Raw genomic sequence first — 16,044 nt, 5'->3', positions numbered from 1 at the left:
GATGGTAGCCCCCCCCACTTAAGTTCCTTGGAGATGATGATTCCCAGGAACTTAAAAGACTCCACAGATGTGACTGTGATGTTGATGGTGAGTGGGGTGAGGGGAGGGGGAGCTCTCATAGAAACATAGGAAATGGGTGCAGGAGGAGGCCATTCGGCCCTTCGAGCCAGCACCGCCATTCATTGTGATCATGGCTGATCGTCCCCTATCAATAACCCGTGTCTGCCTTCTCCCCATATCCCTTGACTCCACTAGCCCTTAGAGCTCTATCTAACTCTCTCTTAAATCCATCCAGTGATTTGGCTTCCACTGCCCTCTGTGGCAGGGAATTCCATAAATTCACAACTCTCTGGGTGAAAATGTTTTTTCTCACCTCAGTCTTAAATGACCTCCCCTTTATTCTAAGACTGTGGCCCCTGGTTCTGGACTTGCCCAACATTGGGAACATTTTTCCTGCATCTAGCTTGTCCAGTCCTTTTATAATTTTATATGTTTCTATAAGATAACCCCTCATCCTTCTAAACTCCAGTGAATACAATCTTTCCTCATACGCCATCCCAGGGATCAATCTCGTGAACCTACGCTGCACTGCCTCAATCACAAGGATGTACCTCCTCAAATTAGGAGACCAAAACTGTACACAATACTCCAGATGTGGTCTCACCAGAGCCCTATACAACTGCAGAAGAACCTCTACTCCTATACTGATATCCTCTTGTTATGAAGGCCAACATTCCATTAACTTTCTTCACTGCCTGCTGTACCTGCATGCCAACTTTCAGTGACTGGTGTACAAGGACACCCAGGTCTCGCTGTACCTCCCCCTTACCTAACCTAACCCCATTGAGATAATAATCTGCCCCCTTGTTTTTGCCGCCTTAGTGGATAACCTCACATTTATCTATATTATACTGCATCTGCCCACTCACTCAACCTGTCCAGGTCACCCTGCAACCTCCTAACATCCTCTTCACAGTTCACACTGCCACCCAGCTTTGTGTCATCTGCAAACTTGCTAGTGTTGCTCCTAGTTCCCTCTTCCAAATCATTAATATATATGGTAAACAGTTACGGCCCCAACACCGAGCCTTGCGGCACTCCACTCGCCACTGCCTGCCATTCTGAAAAGGACCCGTTCACTCTTACTCTTTGCTTCCGGTCTGCCAACCAATTTTCTATTCATGTCAACGCCCTACCCCCAATACCATGTGCTCTAATTTTAGTCACCAGTCTCCCGTGGGGGACCTTATCAAAGGCTTTCTGAAAGTCTAGATACACTACATCCACTGGCACCCCTTCATCCATTTTACTTGTCACATCCTCAAAATATTTCAGAAGATTAGTCAAGCATGATTTCCCTTTCATAAACCCATGTTGACTTGGACTAATCCTTTTACTGCTATCCAAATGCCCCATTATTACCGCTTTAATAATTGACTCCAGCATCTTTCCCACCCCGAAGTCAGGCTAACTGGTCTGTAATTCCCTGTTTTCTCTCTCGCTCCTTTCTTGAAAAGTGGGATAACATTAGCTATCCTCCAATCCACAGGAATTGATCCTAAATCTATTGAACATTGGAAAATGATCACCAATGCATCCACTATTTCTAGAGCCACCTCCCTGAGGACCCTGGGATGCAGACCAACAGGTCCAGGGGATTTATCATCCGTCAGTCCCATTAGCCTACCCAATACTATTTCTTGCCTAATGAAAATTTCTTTCAGTTCCTTTACCCCCTTAGATCCTCTGTCCTCCAGTACATCTGGGAGATTGTTTGTGTCTTCCTTAGTGAAGACAGATCCGAAGTACCTATTCAACTCTTCTGCCATTTCAGTTTTCTGCCCGTAATCCTGGGCTGCTTTATTCCACTTAAACTGCTGACAGTATAATTATCTTCTAGTTTTGGTGCTACTTTGCAGCCAGTTCCATTGTTTCATGAATTTTATTTAACATAACTAATTTCATTATCAATAATGCTGATCTGCAAGTTAAATACACATCCTTGTTTAGTGAGGTTTAAGGTTACAAATGCTAACATTACAGTTTATTTTGGCTCCCCCATAACCCCCTTCCCATTAACTGCGAAAAGATGTTTTAAAATGTTAAATGTTACGTTGAATATATGTTTAGTAGAAATCTACGAAGAAATGCAGGGAGTGAGACTAAATAAAGAATTTGATGACAAAGAATTGAAGAGTTGTGTAATTTTACTATATATATTAAAAAAAAAAAAAAAAAAAAGCTATCAGGATTAAACCATAAACGGGAATTGTTCTCGTAATTTTCCTTTTCTCATTTTGTTTCCTCTCCATCCCACTTCATAATTTACTGTGGCACTCCGTTCCTGTGAAATGTTAATTACTTGAAGTTAGAGCAACCTATAATTATTTCAATTCTACTTAGTACTACACTGGAGCAGGCCCTTTGGCCCACAATGTCTGCATGGAACATGATGCTAAATTAAGCTAATCCCTGCCTGCATATAATACATAATACCCATGTTGCTATTCAAAAGCTGTTTAAATGTCACTTTCATATCACATCTGCCTCCACCGTTCCAGGCACCCACTACTCTGTGTAAAAAAATCACATCTCTTTGTCCCTGTCACCATAATGCAATGCTTTCTAGTCCTTGTCATTTCCACCCGCAAAATAAAGTTTCTGACTGTCTATCCTATCTATGCCTCCCAGAATTTTGCATACTTCTAACATGCGTCTTCCCTCGGCCTCTGACACGCCAGAGAAAATAATCCAGGGTTGTCCAACCTCTTCCTGTAGTTAATACTTTCCAATCCAAGCAGTATTGTGGTAAACCTCTTCTGCATCCTCTCCCAAGCCTGCACATCCTTCCTGTAGTGGTGTAACCAGAACTGCACACCATAGTGGATGTATTTATAGAAGGACACCCAACTTTTTTTCTATGTACTTGTGGCAAGAACAAGAACATTAGTTTTTATATTTAAATCCATGGTTGTGGAAAGATGTGAAACTGCAGTTTTTTTTCTTTTTGATCTTAGATGTATTGGATCGTTGCTATCTGGAAAAGAACATTGCTGATCTTCAACAACAATTGGAAAAAGCAGAAAAAGAAAATATTAGTCTGCATCAAGAAGTGGTCATTTTATCTCAGGAAAAAATGTTGCCAGAAAAAGTAGATGAATTTGAAAAACAGGTAAAGGTAGAATTAGTTCTTTACCTCTACATTGGAAAGGAAGAACAGATACATACCATACCCTCGGGTCCAAGTTTTGAATTGCAATAACTATTGTTGTGCTGGTCAATTTAGAGACTTCCTGTTTTCTCCTTTCTTTTATTATCATAATCCGATGACAAATTTTAATTCCACTCCCCTCACCTAACTGAAGACATTGTATGAGTAATAACATTTAACTTATTCCTGGTAACTATTCTATTGAAGAGTATGTTATAATTAAAATTAAAATACATTTTGAAAAAACCTGAGGCGAAATCAAGTTGGGTAGATTTAGTGAAAATTGATGGTTGGGTTACAGGTGTGCAAGTGTAGAATGTACTTGCATGATTAAAGGCTTGGTTCTTGCAACCTTTGGGCAAGTGAAGCCATGAACTAACACAAAAGGCTCGAAGATTGCAAATGAAATTGGAGGCTCTAAAGCTGAGTTTATATTAACATGGTAGACAGAACGTTTATTGTTAAATGTGCATATAGGTGTCAAAGTTAACAGAAGAACTGAATGATGTTACCGCTGAACGTGATAACTTGTTGGTGGACAGAGAAGGAAATGTCAAGCAACTTGAGAGCTTGCAGAAAGAAATGTCATTGATTGGTCAAGAAAGAGAAAAATTCCAAGAAGCATTACTGAGCCTTCAATCTGAGAGGGATCATCAGGACAATTTGAAAGCTGAGCAACAGGTAAAACAAAATTGAGAAATGATAAAATGTTAAGTCATTTACATTATTTTAAAGAAACAGCTCATCCGGAACTCTTGTGTATTCTTCTTGAGGGAATTAAATGTTTATTTTCAACAGAACAGGCCTTTTTTGATGCAGTAGAAAATACAAACAGCAATAGATGTTCACCTCTCTATTGAAAAGTAAAAATACTAATGGCATTTTCATCATTGCCCTGCTTAACTTGTCTCTGAACTCAATGTCTTTAATTTGTCAAATTAGCCAAAGCTTCCTATGGTTAATTTGATTTATTTTTTTTAAGTCATTTCTGTTTCCTTCCTGGGAATTGCTATATAAACTGTAATATAGAAATGTCAAGACAAGAGTCAAGAGTGTTTTGTTGTCATATGTTCCAGATAGGACAATGAAATTCTTACGTGTTTGTAAATGGATTTTTCTTCATAAATCAGTAATGAGGTGGCTATAATGAGCGTATGCTAAATATATATGGATTAGTTTGAAAGGAGTTGTAATTTTATCAATTCATATTTGAAACATAGGCTAACATTTTTGTTTTGAGAGAGATATTAGCAAAGTGTATATGTGTGGGTAATTTAGTACTCCGGCATTTCAAGAAGGTTGAAATAGCAATTGACATTTCTGTACGTTTTCAGAAAATAACATGTTTGATTCGTTGCTCCATGTTTCCTGTGCATCCTGCAGAATGAAGTACAGGCAAGGCTCAAAGTGGAATTAGAATTATACTGCTCACAGCTTGATGAAGAGAGAGTTAAATGTTTACACCTTCAGCATAATATTGAAGACAAAGAATGTAAAGTTAAAGAGCTGGAGCAACAACTAATGCTGGAGGTTGTGAATAAAAAGGAATTGGGTGAGATTAATTATGTTTTATGAATTATTACATTGAGAATTTTTACTTTGGATTTTGCGATTCATGTCATTGCAGGAAATAATATTTTACATTTTTCATTTGCCAATAGTTTAACTTCGGGAAAAGTATAATTAATTAAGGAGGGTAGGGTGCTATGTTCACAAATTGTCTGTATTCCAACAAACAATATGATGCTTTCTGAGTCATTTATTTTAAATTTGATGATTTTTCAATGCCAAGATTTTGATTATAGATGTTCAAATTATTTTTTTGTAATCTGCCCCTGATCTGCTATTTTAAGTGTGGTTGTTGCAATTGAGTTACATTGTGAGGTAGAGCTTGATAAATGGATTAAGATTTGATTATGTTGGTCAAAAAGGAAAAGAAAATTGTCATCTATTGGAAGTTGAGCTTTCATGCCTCAGTTGTTTGATAGTAACTTTTGTCCCATCTGGCCAGTCTTGCACAAGGCATTATTATTTTGAAGTTGGCCAGTTACAGCTGTAATTTGGGTACATGTTTGTCACTTGGTATACTGAATGCAGGAGAGCTTTATTAGGGTAGCTGCCTTGTTCTAGCTGTGTCCAGTTTGAACAGCATGTGACCCTGGGTTGTAGAATCAGATCATTACTTTTGCCTCTGAGTCATGTGTGCACCATCTAAGAGTTTCAGTTTAATTTTTGAATGAAGCTATAGTGGGAATGTATAGTCAACTGCAGCAGCCTCTACCTACAGCCTGTCTGTCCCTTCAATCTTTTTTTTATTTTTAGTTGGTCTAAAGTTTGTTTTAGGGGGAAACTTTAACTTTTCTATGTGGGGCAGGGTAAGGTGGAAACCGTTTCCCAGTCTCTTCCTGGCAGGGACGCGACAATTTCTCCAAGTCGCGTCCTCGCCCCCCACCTCGCGGCCTACCAGCTGGATCGGAGCGGCCTTTCCTGCCAGGGACCGGGAACCGGACCAGGGCTGCTACAGCGGCGGCGCTGCGCTGGAGTCACCGCGGAGCGAGTGATGTCTACCTGGGTCGCCGTTTGGAGCTCCGGAGCGTTGGGCCGCTGCTCCAACATCGTGGAGCTCTGGTGCGGAGAGCTTCCAACGCGGGCGGCGCTGAACAACATCGTGGCGTCCTGGGGCACCTTGCAGAGGGCCGCCAGCAGCAGTCTCCACCCGGCGCGGCCTGCGGACTTTGGAAGCCGCCGACTCCGGTAGGAGGGGGCCGACTCTGGTGTCCACGCCGCTGAGGATGTCCCGCAGCCCCGACGTCGGACTTGTATCACCCCGGCGAGCGGTCCTGGACATCGGGCCGCCCGTAGCTGCAACTGCGGAGGGCTTGGGGAGGCCCTGACCACGAGGAACAGTGGAGGAAGAGACTGACTTTGGTGCCTTCCCACACAGTGGGAAACTTTGATTATGCTGTGTGGGGATGTTTTATGTTAAATTCTATAGTGTGTGTTCTTTATACCCTTTCTGGCTTAATCCCTCCCTTCACCACCTCCAGTTTAAATTCCAGTTGGAATATTTTGGTGGGCCCAAGAACCTGTAGCAATAATTATTGGCTGGAGATATAACGTACCATTAGTTTGGTATAGTTTTGGTGGGAAGATTTTAGATGACAGATGTTTGAGTTTAAAATTTAACAATCCGCTTTAGGACTGTAATATGTTCCATTGTCATTGAGATGTTTCTATTGCACGAAAGACATGCCAACAGGTGAACATGCATTCAGGTACAGTGGTTAGAAGTATCAGCTAAATTGAGGTAGAAGTATCAGCTAAATTGAGGTTGCAAGTGGAGGCACATATCTCCTTGGCAAACCCATAATTGTGTATCATGACTGACCATTGCATTCAATCAATAACGTCACCTCTTGAAACCTGAACTATTACTGGCATTGTTTCACCTATGAGGAGGGGTTGGGATGGTTATGAAAATAATTGTATTTCTACAACATCTAATTACACCTGAACATTTCAAAACAATTCATATTACAATAATTGCTTTGTTAACTAGATATGTAGCAGCAATAATGCATACAGCATATTTTCCACTCAAAACAAAATGTCATGTTCATCATAATAGGAATCGCGCAATGGAATAAAGTAAAGCGTGGTATATAAACAAACTTTTGTTATTTCGAAATGCAATTCACCCTTTGCTTCCTTCTTACCAGATAATATGTTTTCTGAAATGTCAGAAAAAGTTGAAATACTTAACAATGAAAAAGAAGAGCTGATGACTAAATTGCACATTTTAACAAAAGCCAATGAAGACGTGACAATGTCACAAACCAGGCCTGAAAAGGTATGTTTAACTAAGCAACTTGAATTTGCTTCAAACTTCCTTGATTAATGTACTGAACATAACAAAATTAAGATTCATTTTAGGAAGTCTAGATTGGCTAATATCAATGTTTTGTAAATTGATATTTATTCCTCTGTTCATTCCATAAACATGACACTCGTCTTTCTTCTGAGATGATATCTAAGTTAAAAATGAATTTTATGTCCTGGTGTTTCCGGTCATTTTCCTGACCGTGACTATTCATTGATTTGGGAAAAATATAGATTACTAAACCCCTAAATATAGATTATTAGACCCCTGACTAGTTGGGTCCCGTCCCCTCAATGTGAGCAAGGGCATTGTGACGTCCGCAGCTGGGCAGCAGTTTGATTTTTTTTTAAAGTCCGTTTTGTGAACAATTTTATTGAAAATCTGGGGAGATGACCAAATTTACAGAGGAGTGAATTTCTAAAATCAGAAGGTAAATCGCTACTGTAATCTGTAAAAATTTCCCCGTTTTGGCGTCTGGTTTAGAGGAGATACGTTTCAAAGACAAAATGACACGCGCGCTCGCGCACACACACACACACAGTTTTAAAAGTATACCAGACCAAGTGCAGATCCGTGAGTCTGTTCCCCGGTTGCGAGGGGGAGGCGGCCTTGGGCGTCACATACACGCTAAGCAACCCCACACACACTAACCCCCCCCCTTGATATTATATTAATATTAATTCGCTCCCTTTACCCCATCGCCTGCCCTATCCTCTCACGCATAACCCCAATCTGCACAGGCGCGGCTAGAGAGAGGGGGGAGGTGGAGAGGGAAGGGAGGGGGTAGAGATTGGGGGGTACGGCATCACAGGGGAGGGCTGGTTCCTGAACGCAATACTCCACCACTCACCATGGGTCCCAATATTCACCACTCCCTAGAGGGAGGGGGGCAGAGAGGGAGGGTCGATCACCTCCTCCCTCTTCCTCTTCCCTCTCCTCTCCGCCCTCTCTGGGAGGGGGTAGAGGGGCGGGTAGTGGGTAGAGGCAGCACCTACCCAGGTTGTAGAGCCGGCCTTCGCACCGGGCCCAAGCTAGGCTGCGGCAGGCGTGGACCAGAGCGAGGCACGGAGCCATCTGAGAACGGTGAAAAGCAGCGGGAGGGCAGCCGATCGTGGCTTCCGCAAAGGGAAGCGCACCCACCAGCGTGACAGAGCCGGGCCGGGCGGGGGGAACAGACGATCGGGCCTCCCCGGAGAGGAGGTCGTCCCCTGTGACGGATAGAGAGGTGAGGGGGAGGAGCAGGAGAGGAGCCGGGCGAGTGAGTGGTCTGCGAAAAGCGCAGAGAGACAGAAGCGACTTGACTCTCTGGAAACCTGTGGCTGAGTGGACGGGCAGGGGAGGGACGGGGCTTCGCAGGCTGCGCCGACAGTGGGGAGAAGCTTCTTCAGCGCGTGAGCGCCGCTGACCTCGCGATCTGCAGAACAAAGATCCTTTGGCGGAGCTGTAGGGTCTTTGCAGCAGAACATTCTCGTTCTTTCTGCGCCTTTTGAAGAACGGGTGGGTGGGTGGGCTTACGTGCCTCGTGGAAAACTGCGCATGCGCTTTGACAGTAGCTGCATTAATCCAGAGCGGCGGGGGGGGGCACAAGGAAAGGCATTGTGAGGTCAGCAGCTGAGCAGCCTTTTTTTTTTTTTTTTTTTAATGTCAGTTTGGTGATAAATTTTAGCAAATATCTTGGGAAATAATTGATCTACATAGGATTGGATTTTTGAAATCATAAGGAAACTTTCTACCAGAAGATGTAAAAATTTCACTGTTATTGTGACGTCAGCAGCTGGGCAGCGGTCAGATTTTTTAAAAAGGTCAGATTGGTCAACAATTTTAATAAAAAAAGATAATAATGTACCAAATGTACAGAGCAGTGGATTTCTAAAATCACACGGAAAATCTCTACTGAAATATGTAAATATTTCCCTGTTTGGCGTCTGGTTTTCGAGGATATACGTTTCTCAGGCAAAATTTTACACACACGCACACACAGTTTTAAAAGTATACTAGACCAAGTGCAGACCCGTTGGGTCTGCTCCCCCAATGGTGTGATCCCCCAACCCAATATTCCACCATGCACCCGTCTCCTCCAATGGAACTGAAGCCGTTCCCAAATGTAAGATTCTAGCACTCCCCTGCCTCCCTCAGCAGTGGATTAAAAAAAAAATCCAATTGCACCTCCCCTGCCTGCTGCAGCAGTGAAAAGTTCAGAGTGTTCCTGTCTTGCAACTTTGTTTCGAAGTGTGTTGGAAGCTGATAGGAAGGAGCAGCCGTCAACGAATCGAAAGGCAGCCGGACTCAACTAATCAAAAGGCAGCCGGACGGCAGCCGGTCGGATGGCACGAGAGTTTTAATAGTATACTAGACCAAGTGCAGACCCGTTGGGTCTGTTTCCCCAATGGTGTGATCCCCCATGCCAATATTCCACCATGCACCCGTCTCCTCCAATGGAACTGAAGCCGTCCCCAAATGTAATATTCCAGCACTCCCCTGCCTCCCTCAGCAGTGGATTAAAAAAAAAATCCAATTGCACCTCCCCTGCCTGCTGCAGCAGTGAAAAGTTCAGAGTGTTCCTGTCTTGCAACTTTGTCTCGAAGTGTGTTGGAAGCTGAAATGGCTGCTTGTATGGGTGAGAAGCGAGTTTATTGTTGAAATACTGGGGGTTGGGGGGGGGGGGGGGGGGAGAAGGATGTGATTAAAAACGTGTACTTAAACGCGACGAAATGTGTGAGGAGGAGATACTTAGAAAGAGAAGTGAAATCTCTACCGAAATGGAAAAGATCTCAGAGATTGAGCATGTGGATTGCGCATGGCAAGGAATCAAAGGAAGAAATGCAGCCGGCAGCCGTACATGTAAATGGATCCATTCCGATTGGACATCTGCGAGCATCGGCCATTCCGATTGGACATCTGCGAGTATCGGGCACGAATCAAAAGGCAGAACGGCAGCCGGACGGATGGCACGAGAGTTTTATAGATATGTAGATGTAGATAGATAGATAGATAGATATGATTGTAATTCTCCCATGCTAAACATAAATTAAGACCAAGTGTTATCATAGACAAAACAAGGAGGTGCAGGAGTAGGCCATTCGGCCCTTCATGCCAGCACCGCTGTACTCGGTTCCTGCTTTTTCCCCATATCCTTGATTCCTTTAGCCCTAAGAGCTAAATCTATCTCTCCTGAAAACATTCAGTGAATTGGCTTCCATTGCTTTCTGTGCCAATTCCACAGATTCTGGGTGAAAAAGTTTTTCCTCCCCTCAGTCCTAAATGGCCTACCTCTTATTCTTAAACTGACTCCTGGGTCTGGATTCCTCCAACATATTTTTCTGAACTTTTTTCCTGCATCTAGCCTGTCCAATCCTTTAAGAATGTTATATGGTTCTCTAAGATATCCTCTCATCCTTTTAAGTTCCAGCGAATACAAACCCAGTCGACCCATCCTTTCATCATATGTCAGTCCCGCCATCCTGGGAATTAACCTGGTGAACCTACGCTGCACTCCCTGCAATAATGTCCTTCCTCAAATTAGGAGACCAAATTGCACACAATACTCCAGGTGCGGTCTCACCAGGGCCCTGTACAACTGAAGAAGGATCTTCTTGCTCCTAAACTCAAATCCTCTCGCAATGAAGGCCAACATGTCATTAGCTTTCTTCACTGCCTGCTGTACCTGCATGCTTACTTTCAGTGACTGATGAACAAGGTTTCCCATTTCTCATTGTACTTCCCCTTTTCTCAATTTGACACCATTCAGATAATCTGCCTTCCTGTTTTTACCATCAAAGTGGACAAGCTTAATTTCAGTGACTGATGTACAAGCACTCCCAGGTCTCATCGCACCTCCCCTTTTCCTAATCTGACCCAATTCAGATAATGTCTGAAGAAGGGTCTCGACCCAAAACGTCACCCATTCCTTCTCTCTAGATACTACCTGCCCTGCTGAGGTACACCAGCATTTTGTGTCTACATACCATTCAGATAATAATCTGCCTCCCTGTTCTTGCTACCAAAGTGGATAACCTCACATTTATCCACATTATACTGCATCTGCCCACTCACCCAACCTACCCAAGTCACCTTGCAGCCTAATGGCATCTTCCTCGCAGCTCATACTGCCATCCAGCATTGTGTCATCCGCAAACTTATAATTTGGTTCACAGTGTAGGTGCCCGTAGTTATTTGGAAGGAAGATTATACAGATATGATCTAGATCCCTCTAGGTTCTGGTCTTATTATTATAGACGTTTGCTATTTAAATGTTTTTTTTAACAACCCTCAAATTGCTAGTTGAAAACTTGGTGGGGGGGGACAATACTTTCTGATTGTCAACTCCAAAGGATGTTCTTACAGTGATGTTATTTAATGTGCTTAAGTGAATATCAAAATGTAAATATTGATACCAAATATTTAAAGAACAGGATTTGAAATTAATTATTTGTTTTGGTATCAGGATCAAGAACCTCTGAATGTGACCTCTGAAGCTGAAACTACTGAGACAAAGCGTTTAACTGAAGAACTTGTCGTACATCAGAAAAATTACACAGAAGTCAGTGATGAGAAAGAGAAGTTGCATGAAGAATTGTTGAATCTTCAAACTGAGAGGGATCAGTTGAAATGTGATCTTCAAGAAAATATTGAAATGGTAATTTAAATCAATCAATTAGCTAAACAGAACGATATAATTGATTAGTACCTATATGACAATTAGACATATTGACATACATATACTATATAGATATTTTCAGGTTTAAGATTTTATTAAATAAGAATTGTGAAGTAAGATCAATGATCCATCTAAAAGTTTCAATGCCCATGTTTACTTCAAATGAAAAGAACTCAATTTTTCTTTGAACTGATAGACAGTAGTTTGATTGTTCCAATATTACTTTTGTCAGGATATTTTGGTTCCACCTTGAGACGGTGAGTAATTTTGTTTATCGCAGGTGCGGAAGCTGCTTAATCAGAAGGGATCATGACACTGCTGGCCTAGATAATCAGAGTGAAGCATTTAGTAAGTTCAGCCAGACTAAATGAAATCACTGTGGGTCATGTTTTTTTTAAAAATTGCTGCAAAGAAGCCTTTTTGTTCTGTTTGTTATGGACAGTGACCATGTTGACAATATATTTCATTAGCTGTACAGAGCTTTGTAGTGCCTTGTAGTTTGTTGGACGAGTGATGTGCACAATGTCAATTCCAATTATCCCTGTTAAGACCTAGCTTCTGCTACTGTTGCTCCCTCGACCCACCATCTCCAATGTTTGATATCTACAAATACATTAATTTCAAGTCAAGAGAGTTTATTGTCATGTGTCCCAGACAGGACAATGAAATTCTTGCTTGCTGCAGCACAATATAATTCGGTAGGCATAAATATAGAACAGTTCAGTTCAAAATACACATAAATAAACAGATAAAGTGCAATAGGCTGTTACAGTTCAGAGTCTGTTTGTTGGCGAGTTTAATAGCCTGATGGCTGTGGGGAAGAAGCTGTTCCTGAACCTGGATGTAACAGATTTCAGGCTCCTGTACCTTCTACCCGATGGTAGCGTGAGATGAGTGTGTGGCCAGGATGCTGTGGGTCCTTAATGATGTTGGCTGCCTTTTTGAGGCAGCGACTGCGATAGATCCCATCGATGGTGGGGAGGTCAGAGCCGATGATGGACTGGGCAGTGGTCACAACGTTCTGCATTCGTTTCAGCTCCTGGATGCTCAAATTGCTGAACAATGCAACCAGTCAGCATGCTCTCTACTATGCACGTGTAGAAGTTCGAGAGAGTCCTCTTTGACATGCCGACTCTCCGTAATCTTCTCAGGAAGTAGAGGCGCTGATGTGCTTTCTTTATAATTGCATCAGTGTGCTGGGACCAGGAAAGATCTTCGGAAATGTGCATGCCCAGGAATTTGAAGCTCTTGACCCTTTCCACCAACGTTAATGTAAACAGGATTGTGGGTCCCTAACCTACCCCTTCCAAAGTCCACAATCAGTTCCTTGGTTTTGCTGGTGTTGAGAGCCAGGTTATTGTGCTGGTACCATTTGGTCAATCGGTCAATCTCACTTCTATACTCTGACTCGTCCCCATCAGTGATTCGACCCACAATAATAATAATAATAATAATATATCTTTTATTGTCATTGCACGTCAGTGCAACGAGATTTAGTGTGCAGCTCCACTGATGTACAAGAGAGGTAAATAAATACAATACATAAATAAACAAGCAGAATTGATTGACGTGACCATCTGAGGGAGACTGTCCAAAGGGGGTGGGTGGGGGGGCACTCATTAGAGCCGGTTCAGAGCCGCTATAGCTCTTGGGATGAAACTGTTCCTGAGTCTGGAGGTTCGGGCGTAGAAGGCCTTGTAACGTCTGCCGGAGGGAAGTAGTAGAAACAGACCGTGGCAGGGGTGTGATGAGTCCTTATGGATGCTGAGGGCCTTCCTGAGGCACCGCGTGTGGTAGATGCCCTCCAAGGCTGGTAGCTCTGTCCCGATGATCCTCTGCGCTCTGTTGACGACGCGCTGAAGAGCTCTCCTCTCCGCCTCCGTGCAGCTGAGATACCACACAGAGATGCCATACGTTAGTATGCTCTCTGTGGTGCAGCGGTAGAACGTTGTCAGCAGCTGTTGGGGCAGACCAGTCTTTTTTAATGTCCTCAGGAAGAACAGTCGTTGCTGTGCCTTCTTGACCAGCGCGGCGGTGTTTGTGGACCATGTGAGGTCTTCTGAAATGTGAGTGCCCAGAAACTTAAAGCTGGACACTCTCTCCACACTTTCCCCATAAATGGAGATTGGGGCGTATTCTCCAGAATGGGACCTCCTGAAGTCAATAATCAGCTCCTTGGTCTTGGAGGTGTTTAGTGCCAAGTTGTTATTGGCGCACCAGTCCGCCAGGTTCTGCACCTCCGCTCTGTATTTTGTTTCATCACTGTTGGTGATCAGCCCAATCACTGTTGTGTCGTCTGCAAACTTCACGATGGTGTTGGTGTCGAATGCAGGGACACAGTCGTGAGTGAAGAGGGAGTAGAGCATGGGGCTTAGTACACAACCCTGTGGTGTGCCGGTGCTCAGGGTGATGGTGGAGGACAGGTGCGGGCCCAGTCTCACTGCCTGCGGTCGCTCTGTGAGAAAGTTCAGGATCCAAGCGCATATCGGTGAGCTGAGGCCTAGCTGGTGGAGTTTGGTGGTGAGCTTGGTGGGGATGACCGTATTGAATGCAGAGCTATAGTCAATGAAGAGCATCCTCACATACGTGCCCTGTCTGTCCAGGTGAGTCAGGACAGTGTGAAGGGCCAGAGAGATGGCATCCTCTGTCGATCTAATTGCCCTGTATGCAAATTGATGGGAGTCCAGTGAGGCAGGGATGCTGGATTTAATATGGGAGAGGACCAGCCTTTCGAAGGACTTCATGGGGATTGGAGTCAGGGCAACCGGCCGGTAGTCGTTGAGGTTGGTGATTTTGGACTTTTTCGGCACCGGCACTATGGTGGCTGTTTTCAGGCACTTGGGGACCGTTGCCAGAGATAGAGAGAGATTGAAGATTCTCGTGAATACCTCCGCCAGCTGTCCAGCACAGTCCTTTAATACTCTTCCCTGTACACCATCCGGGCCTGCAGCCTTGCGTGGATTGATCCTACGCAGAGCGCACTGTACCTCCTGAGTGCTCAGTGTTAAGGCCTGTCCCTCCGCTATGGCCGGGGTTATTCCACACCTGGTGGTGTTGCCAGTATCGAACCGGGCAAAGAAGGTGTTTAGACAGTGGTGTCGTCAATGTACTTGATGATGGAGTTCGCACTATGTCCGGCTATGCAGTCATGAGTGCAGAGTGAGTAAAGCAGAGGGCTGAGCACGCAGCCTTGAGGTGCTCCCGTGCTGATTGTTATCGAGGATAACACATTTCCACCAATACGGCCAGACTGGGATTTAGCTTTTAGCTTTCAAAAAGTGTCATTGTAACTGGAAATTTGGATTAATTGTATTTAACTCTTCAACTGAATATTTTAACAAGATTTAGGTCGTTTAGCTGATAATCAAACTGGAATTATATCAAATGAAATTTATTACAACAACACATTACTCTAAAGTAGCCATCAGGTCATTTTTGCTTTTCTGGTAGTTATCTATGACAAGATTTTGCTAATTGATTGGTGTTAACCTGCTGCCCAACCTTTAGTGTACAGAACATTTTGTTCCTATTTTAATTCTAGGCATTGTTTTATTTTTATTTTACTTTTGTGCTTCTGTGTCAAATATTACTCCCTCCTTCCTTGTCCCCATACCTCTTTTGTTCCCCTGGAATGTCCAGATAATATTTCATTTTTAAATCTGCACACGTTGATCATTGAAGTATAACTTGTCTGGTAAGAACTGTTTGGTAGCCTATGAGAAAAGAGAAAATTAGGATGGATGGGAGTAGGTCAACGTCAATTATAGTAATGGAAAACATACCTCCTAAAAGACTCCACTGTTCATTATCTTATTTGCTGGATAATAAACAAGAATCTAGAGATAAAACATAATGTTGTTACTTTCCAAGCTCCTAATGCTTTTGTTATTAAACTCTTCAGTGTTTGTTTCTGATATTGCAAAATAAGATGCTTTTTTTACAGATGGTTTAATTTCTTTATTTCTGTGAATCCAAGATCATGTTATTTTATTTGTATTTTTATATTAGTGTATAGAGAACCAAGCAGAATTGAGAAGCCTATATGAAAAACTGAAAAAGAAGCAAAATGTGGAGATGGAACTAAAGAAAAGTTTGGCTGAAAAAGAGTGCTTGTTAAACGATGAGAAGGAAAAGGTTCTTACATTTGTTTTTCTATATTTACGAGATAGTAATTGCAGTACAAAAAAAAGTTGTTTGATTAGTCCATTTTTATAATCTTCTGCCAACAAGTTTTTCTCCTAATACTCTTCCTGCTTCCCTAATTCCTTTATTCCTGCAATAAATGTGTTGACCTTT

General features: G+C 42.9%; 1 protein-coding gene across 5 annotated transcripts in view; it reads left to right on the top strand.

Annotated features, from left to right (window-relative positions):
* Positions 1-16,044, top strand: part of cenpe (centromere protein E) — a 110,442-nt gene that overhangs the window by 52,851 nt on the left and 41,547 nt on the right. For all 5 annotated transcript variants that reach the window (XM_033017917.1, XM_033017918.1, XM_033017922.1 and 2 more), the window contains exons 23-28: positions 3,018-3,172; positions 3,689-3,892; positions 4,595-4,763; positions 6,931-7,061; positions 11,536-11,727; positions 15,757-15,882. In XM_033017917.1, coding sequence (XP_032873808.1) covers positions 3,018-3,172; positions 3,689-3,892; positions 4,595-4,763; positions 6,931-7,061; positions 11,536-11,727; positions 15,757-15,882 — 977 coding nt within the window. The remainder of the gene's footprint in view (positions 1-3,017; positions 3,173-3,688; positions 3,893-4,594; positions 4,764-6,930; positions 7,062-11,535; positions 11,728-15,756; positions 15,883-16,044) is intronic.

The sequence above is a fragment of the Amblyraja radiata genome, chromosome 3 (genome assembly GCF_010909765.2).
Source record: "Amblyraja radiata isolate CabotCenter1 chromosome 3, sAmbRad1.1.pri, whole genome shotgun sequence".
Taxonomy (NCBI): Eukaryota; Metazoa; Chordata; class Chondrichthyes; order Rajiformes; family Rajidae; genus Amblyraja; species Amblyraja radiata.
This window is presented reverse-complemented; position numbering and strand designations above follow the sequence as displayed.